Source organism: Anguilla anguilla, chromosome 9 (genome assembly GCF_013347855.1).
Source record: "Anguilla anguilla isolate fAngAng1 chromosome 9, fAngAng1.pri, whole genome shotgun sequence".
Classification (NCBI taxonomy): Eukaryota; Metazoa; Chordata; class Actinopteri; order Anguilliformes; family Anguillidae; genus Anguilla; species Anguilla anguilla.
Genome location: NC_049209.1, coordinates 44,842,716 through 44,850,667, shown reverse-complemented (window position 1 = coordinate 44,850,667; position 7,952 = coordinate 44,842,716). Strand labels below are relative to the sequence as shown.

The window sequence follows — 7,952 nt, the reverse complement described above, 5'->3', positions numbered from 1 at the left end:
ATAGTGAACAAATATCAGGGAATGGGCCGTCCGTGGCAGTTAAGGTAGGTAACACCATCAGCGCTCTCTCTCGACCGGGCACCGTAATAGAGGACGTTGGAGTCACTGTGAAGGGAGAATTCACCAAATCACAAAATAAGATAACCAATTGCAAGTTTCACGATGTTTTCCCGTGTTGCAAGACCTGCTTTTAACATCACCCGGAGCCTATCCACCTCCTCGCAGGTAAATTGACATAATATAAAAAATGTTAGCAAGGGCTAGGGCTAAAAAGTTGAATCACCGCGTAGCTAGCTAGTTAGTTAGCTAGCCAACGTGTATGCTAATAGCAGATATTCATGGTTGAAACTGGCCAGCGAACTAACAAGTCGTAGCCTATCTTTGGCACTCGAATACAATATCATATGGAGATAGTAGGTGCATATTTAGCTAGCAAGCTTGCTAAAATTACGCCAGGATAAAAATGGCAATTGTTAGCTGGTCTGCTAACTCTTAACTGGCCCCAACGTTGCCCAACGACCGGTCGTTTCTTGCTCTAGCTATCAGTACATTTCTTAGTAGCTAATTTTATACCTGAACGCATCTATACCTTATCTGACAGCTGTCAGATAAGGTGATACTTTGCAAGAATTAGTGTGTTGTTTCAGGATATGTAGCTAGTCTAAAGCCTTTAAAGGTGCAGATTGTTACGTTAATGTTATTTAGCTATGACGTTTGTCTGTTAGTAAATTGGTCTATGACTATAGTCGATAACGTTAACTAGTTGGCATACAGTAGGCTTAGATTGTCACATTGTTCCAATGGAAATTGACAATGCTAAAATTAGGGGTCACGGGTATAGTAATTACTCATTGGGCATGCGTGTCTAACTGGCAAGGGTTTCTCAAGATTGCGCACTAATTCCTTCCAGTTCTTGGACACTGAATATTCTGGCTAGTAATATTAGCGGACTGCTTTTGTTCACCACTATCACCACACCAGCCAATAACGCCATCTTATCCTCTTGCTTTCTACACCAACTGCCGTTGTGCTTTGATCCACATGGCCCGCTGTCACTAAGCATTTTGTGTCTCACGGTTGTGGGATTGCTACGTTATGCGTGGGGGCGTAGCAAATTCTTACTGCTACTACGTATCGAATGTTGACTTGTACCGTTAATTATATTACGTTAGCTAGCTAAATGGCTGTAATTTTAACTGTCCCACTGTAGTTGGCTAACTTAGCGCGAACACTATGACTTGTGATGTTGGGTCAATCGTGTGATTGTAAAGAAACTGATCACAATAGTCAGGCTATCACCTGAACCACATAGTTCACTGCTGGTTAGAAATAAGACCGGTTTGCTGCAAAGTACAATTTTCTGATTTTCGATTTTGAAAAATCAATTAATGACATTGAGACCGCTATAGCAATGTTAGCTAACGTGAGCTTGTCAACAAAAATCTTGAGTAGCACCTATCATATGAATCTGAGGGGGGAGGGTTCCAAATGGAGGGTCATTGAGTAAATGAGTTAGCTAACGTTGCTGTTTTTTTAGTCCTCCATTTGCATTGATGTATTGGGAAATGCGTTCTGTTTTTTATATAAATCTACAAGTGAATGACCCCGTAACAAGTGTTCCTTACTGTTTCTGGGTAACGTTAACACATTGCAAGGTGCTGTACTGACCTTGACACAATGTCCACTGATTGTAATGTATTGTACTGTATGTGTCATGTTGTATACAGAAACTGTCTGCCAAATGCTAGTTTTTCTTAAACCTTCTTAAGATTCGCCGTTCTTTTTCTTAACTTTTCGTAGGGGAAAGCTTACTTGTGCTTCTAACATACTCCAGCACATCGCATTGAATGCCTCCGCTCAGGCCTTGTAAAATCCCTCAGCACAAGCATTTAAATCTCTTGCAGGCATGTTCTCGGCTGTGATTGGTTACAGGCACAGATCCAGAAATATTATACTTGTGGGTTGTGACCTTTTCCCTGTGGGTGATTAGGCTGTGAACGGTTGGGCTCAGGAAGTCTTCTAATCTAGAGTCACTGAGTTAGGTTAATTTACAGACATTAAGTTTTTTCTTTTTAAATTTCTTTTGCTCAGTGTAAAATGGTAATTTAGCCTTGATCATGTTGTGACTTCTGTCGGTAGACCCCAGAAATGGTTCAGATTCTACCCTCCATCTACATGCCTTTGTTTGTGTTAGTCAAATATTGGTGTGGCTGTGTAGTATGAAGGTCCATATCATCCCCAGCGGGGATTGTATTAAACATGTCAATTCATCGATTGCAAATGCACTGTATTTTTTTTATCATAAAGGCATGATATGTTCTGTTGCGCGCCTACAAGACAAACAAGCCTCGAACAAGTCTGACACGTGAACGCTACAAGTAAATTAATTGAAGTGGTTTTACCTGCGCAGGTTGGCACAAATATACTGTGACTTGGGGCCAAATTAAGTTTTCTTGTCCTGGCTGCTGTTTGTTTGCTGTGACCGGCGTCGGTGGCTTGCTCAAGCGCGTGCAGTCGTGTCAATCTCTCATCTGCCCCCCCCCCCCCCCCCCCAGAACAATGCCAAAGTGGCGGTGCTGGGTGCGGCCGGGGGCATCGGCCAGCCCCTGTCCCTGCTGCTGAAGAACAGCCCGCTGGTCAGCCAGCTCTCCCTCTACGACATCGCTCACACTCCAGGAGTGGCCGCCGACCTCAGCCACATCGAGACCCGGGCCCACGTCACGGGTGAGTAGCCGCTTCGGTTCGAGACGAGTCGTTTCGTTAATGCCGGTTCGCGACCCCTCTCTAAATCTCTCTCCTCCCACAGGTCACATCGGCCCAGACCAGCTGGGCGACGCCCTTAAAGGCACCGATATTGTCGTCATCCCTGCCGGTGTTCCCAGGAAACCAGGTGGGTAGATTCTTTTTTTTATTTTTATGTGTTTTTTCTCATTTCTGCAACCTCTGCTATCGGCTCTGGAGAGCACGGATGTGCATGTGGTCTCCTGTGAAGTGCGTGGTGTTAGCCACTGCTTTAGCCCTTGGGGTTTCTCCCCAGTTTCGCTTGTTAGCAATACCCAGTCCTAGTAGGATTCCACATCTACAACCTCCACTGCAGTCCTGCAGGGTGAAAATTGGCAATAGCCTCCTCTAATGCAAGCAAATTCAGCCAGTGTTTCTTATTGGCACTTAGTTTGTTGCGACTGTTGCTAGTCAACATAACACACTTGGAGGACAGTGCCATTTTCCCTTTTGCTGGCACAACTTGTGTAGGTACTGCATTGGCAGAAGTCACTGGACGGCGAAGGGGAGGGAGAGAACCACGCCGGGGAATTATTCGGCACGTTATTACAAATGTAGAATGTGTTGTGAAATGCTTACCTGCTTATTATAGGCATGACCCGTGATGACCTCTTCAACACCAACGCCACCATCGTGGCCATCCTGGCCGACGCCTGTGCCCGCCACTGCCCAGAGGCCATGATCTGTGTGATCGCCAATCCAGTGAGTCTGGCCGCCCCTGCCCCGCGTCTGTGACCTCACTGCCCAGAACAGCTTCTGGTCTCCTGTTACCGTGCTCAGTGTAGCCTTTTCTGAAGAGTTGACATTTCAGCGAGCAGGAGCGTCTGTGCTGTCACCTGCATGCCTGCTGTGTGCACGAAAAATATATTGCTTTTCTTTGTACATTAATAAGTCAAGGGAACTGAACACCATTGGCTTTCCGGTCAAGGCATTGTTTGAATTCTTCCGAGCTAAATATACACTGCGTTTAGATTTTGTTAGGGTCACGTCTATTTGCATTTTTCTCTCAAGTGCCGCTTGTCAAGAAACTGTCTGGTATTTTTGTCCCTTCTGGCCATAGTTCGCTAAATTATATTCATATAGCTGCATAAAAAGCAGCTTTGCAATGTGGGTATTTTTTTACACTCACGCTAGTTGTCCGTTTGTTTGTAGGTGAACTCCACAATCCCCATCACATCAGAGGTCTTGAAGAAGCATGGTGTTTACAACCCCAACAGAGTGTTTGGAGTCACAACATTGGACATTGTCCGTGCAAACACCTTCGTTGCTGAGCTGAAGGCAAGGAAAAATAATGGGTTATTGTGGGAGAAGTGCAGAAAGGTCAAATGTCGGTAAATCATTATTTTGAAGAAATATTTAATAAATATACACACATGGAACCTTTCAGTTTATTCAACAATTAGTTTAAATTTTATGTCAACATGTTTAGATTTAGAGGTGTATGAATTTTTACCAGTTTAAGTGGTTGGTTGAATAGATATAGAAGTGTCCTGCCTAGTGGTCTAACAACTTTAAGAGCCAGATTTCGTCAGTCTTTAATCCACGTGCATTTTCTTTTCACCACATATTGTCTAATTGAAAGTTGGATGCTGACTGTCGCTGTTTTTACCCAGGGTCTGGATCCTGCACGGGTAAATGTGCCAGTGGTTGGAGGTCATGCTGGAAAGACCATCATCCCTCTCATTTCACAGGTGAGACCCAAGAGCTTCTGTTTAATGAATCGATGAAAGCTTCCTTGAACACTGGGCTCCACAGGTGTATTGATTTTGTTAGATTACATTTAGACCTTACAACAAAAAAAAAGAAGAATAATAATAATTGGGTATAACATTTTACTGCTTCTCACATCTGTGTGAAATTTGTCTATCAAAAATAAGTCTGCCTCATCACTCCGTGTCACTGAAAATTCTGGACAGACAGGTATGCACAATTTGTATGAAAACCAGCTGAATAGCAGTAAAATGTTGTGTTTGCCATTTGAAGTTACAGAATCCGAAAGGCCATGCATTACTACCCTCGCTCAGCCTGAATTTGTCGAATTTCAAGTTCTGTTCTAGTTAGTGGGGGCATCCATGGCATAACTCACTTTCCCATGTTGCAAGAGAGTCTTTGTTGCACAAGAAGCGTGCAGCAAGTATTTTCCTGTTGCGGCATGGACACGTCAAGATAAGCGGAGAGGAAGTGCTGCAAGTGAGGTCTCTGCTTTGTAAATGAAACTGTAAAACAAAAAGTCCAGCACAGGGAAACGCTCTTGGGCATCTTTCTCAATGATTGTTCTGCATGTCATCACCAAGTTGGCTGCTACACATCAGGCTGTACTGTTCAAAATCTTCATTCCTCACTAATTAGGGTTTGGTGCTGGCGCTGAGAACTGCTGACCCAATAAGCGTCTTTGAGCCCTTGGGTTGTGCCTCGCAAGCCCTAACTTAGTGGTTATTTTCCCATAGTTGAACTAGGCAGTAAATGCAGTGGAACTAGTCTAGATGAGGGCCCATGATGGTGTCTGTTTGAGAGGAGTTGGTAGCCGTTTCCTACATTGTGGCTTATCCTTAACTGATTGTGTTTGTGGCCGTAGTGTCTTGCCAAGTTTAAAAGTATCTGGCTGTGAAAACCCCAAGAATCAAGTAAGGAGTGTCCAATGTCTTCCTCCACCTCACTGATCTTACAACAGTGGTAGTCTCCTTACAAAGCAAGGAGCATCACCTCACGAAACAAATAGGTGATGTAATTGTCAGTCAACAGTCTGTCACTTGAGCTTGTCACAGTCTGTTATGAAAGTCTCGTGATTCACAATCTTAAATGTGCAAAAACTCAGAAAGGAGGGGGTTCTGTCTGCCTTCCTTGTAAAAAGAAAAAATACTGCTAAATAAAATCAGGTGTAGAAGAAAATATGTTTTCATTGCCGACAAAAACGTAATCCTTCTTCTAGTGTAATAGTGAGATCTTGTTTGGGGTGGGGGGTCATGTGATGTAAGTTGACATATAGCTGTGGAACATATAACGAGGCGTACTTTAAAAAGAGAACCCGGTGCATATGCATGATAGCACTGTTGAATGTGATCTGAAATTACCCTGAAGGGTTTGATTTCATCTGGCTATCTCCTCTTTCACTGTGCCTCAGAATGTGTGGTGGCAAACTTGTTTAGTCTACTTCACACAACTACTGGTCCTGGCTCACGGTCACATTGATTTTGAGTTAAATGGCTGTAGGAGAATAATGGGTAATATAAGCTAATATTAAGAAAGGGATGACAAATGGCCGTGCTCACGATACTGACCGTAATGCATTTTACATTTACATTGGAGGCGTTTAGCTGGTGCTCTTATACCGAGAAACTTACAGTTAGTAATGCAGTACTGGTCATAATACTTTTGATGAAGCACTGTTTTGTGGACAGGAAATATAATTCCCACTGTGGAAAATGAACAGGGGGCCGGAAAATGTGCTGAAAGAAAAGATTTTAAAATTTAATTGTGTTATTGCGGTAAGAATAATAAAGCGACCTGTGGTTGGCGGGGTACCCCTCGCCTCATTTGGGGGGGGTTTGTTCTGATCCGTACCCCTCGTCGTTTCCAGTGCACGCCCAAAGTGGAGTTCCCGGAGGACAAGCTCGCTGCCCTGACAGGACGCATCCAGGAGGCCGGCACTGAGGTGGTGAAGGCCAAGGCAGGGGCAGGTGAGTCTCGCCCCCCGGTGGAGGAGCATGAAAATACACCGGCTCTCAGATTTATCTGTAGGAGTATTTATTTTATTTTTTAAAAATTATTATTATTATTATTATTATTTTATTTTTTATTCAGGTTGGCTGCAGAGCTATACAGTGCTCATTTTAGGAGCATTTGCTCCTGAAAATTGATGTGTGTTAATTGGGTAAACATAATTTCGGAGCACATCTGCTAATTGGGATCCATTAGTGTGCCCCTAAATTTTTCAGCTCAGGAACACGTGCTTTATGGGGAAAAAAAGTTTTTTGGTTGTTGTATGCTCAAGCCCAGATGCTCCATCTCTAGAGCATATGGAAAAGGAAGCTTCAGTTTGTGGTATTGGTTCCTCTAAAAAAAATCCCATGATCTTATTGGTTCCAGCACAATTACCCAGGTACACAGGAGGCAAGTAAATGGTAACTGGTTTATTGGAAAAGCACGTTGCTAGACTTGTGTCCCATCAGTGCTCACCTGATCAGGTTCTCACCGTATCGTACAGATTATGAGCCTGACGGGTGAGGCTAGGTGCTCTGTTGTGGGCGGGGCCTCACCGGCGTTGCCTCTTGCCTCTCAGGTTCCGCCACGCTGTCCATGGCCTACGCGGGGGCCCGGTTCACCTTCTCCCTGCTGGATGCCATGAACGGCAAGGAGGGCGTGGTGGAGTGCTCCTTCGTTCGGTCCGAGGAGACCGAGTGCAAATATTTCTCCACCCCTCTCCTCCTTGGGGTAGGTACTTACTGCACTGTTCTGATGAATGTGTGGTGATGAACCACTGCGCACTTTAGAGGAATGATCATCGGCGTACTGTATTGTACCGGACACACATTTGTTCAGGGTACCTGTAAGATGGATGTTGTTTAAGCCTAATTGTATACTGCATATATTCTGTTCGTATTCAGTTGTTGGGATGAACGATTGTAAGTTTGGTGGTACCATCTACAGCCGGCTAAGAATGGCAGTTCTGAAGAGCTGTAAATCACAAGCCATTTTGTTTTTTTGTTTTTTCCCTGCAGAAAAACGGCATTGAGAAGAATCTGGGTCTTGGCAAGCTTTCGGCCTTCGAGGAGAAGCTTGTGGCCGACGCCATTGCCGAACTGAAGGGCTCCATCAAGAAAGGGGAGGACTTTGTACAGAACATGAAATGAGAAGGCTGACGCAGCCAAATTAAGACCTCATTAATTTATGTCATGTTACTTGCTTGGCACCAAGCTCCTCCCACAATTCAACTCCGAATCATGACATCTGACAGCACTTGTAGGTCTTTGTTACTGTCCAGAAATGTAAATGATATCACAAATAAACCGTCTATGTTTTATCCCCTCGTTCTCAACGCATTTTAACCTGGAGCGCTCTTCTCTTTAGCCAGTGTTTGAGAGAACTGATCTTTTTGCACTTTTGCAAGTCTGATATTACTGCAATGTGACCCCAGTGAGTTTGTGTAGAGCTCCTGCTTCCTAGGAAAAGCC

At 44.2% G+C, this 7,952-nt stretch overlaps 1 protein-coding gene across 1 annotated transcript; it reads left to right on the top strand.

Moving 5' to 3' along the window:
- The first annotated feature begins 50 nt into the window (after window positions 1-50).
- Window positions 51-7,801, top strand: mdh2 (malate dehydrogenase 2, NAD (mitochondrial)). Its single transcript, XM_035434148.1, has 9 exons — window positions 51-225; window positions 2,556-2,724; window positions 2,807-2,890; window positions 3,374-3,483; window positions 3,934-4,059; window positions 4,395-4,472; window positions 6,359-6,458; window positions 7,061-7,212; window positions 7,500-7,801. Exons 1-9 carry the CDS (start codon window positions 163-165, stop codon window positions 7,629-7,631), a joined length of 1,014 nt encoding a protein of 337 aa, XP_035290039.1. The 5' UTR covers window positions 51-162; the 3' UTR covers window positions 7,632-7,801.
- Window positions 7,802-7,952: the final 151 nt, after the last annotated feature.

Excerpts from the sequence above, each read along its gene's own strand:
- mdh2 (XM_035434148.1), top strand. The coding sequence starts at position 163 with ATGTTTTCCCGTGTTGCAAGACCTGCTTTTAACATCACCCGGAGCCTA. Across the intron at positions 226-2,555 it reads GCCTATCCACCTCCTCGCAG|AACAATGCCAAAGTGGCGGT; the intron begins GTAAATTGACAT and ends CCCCCCCCCCAG. Across the intron at positions 4,473-6,358 it reads TCATCCCTCTCATTTCACAG|TGCACGCCCAAAGTGGAGTT; the intron begins GTGAGACCCAAG and ends CGTCGTTTCCAG.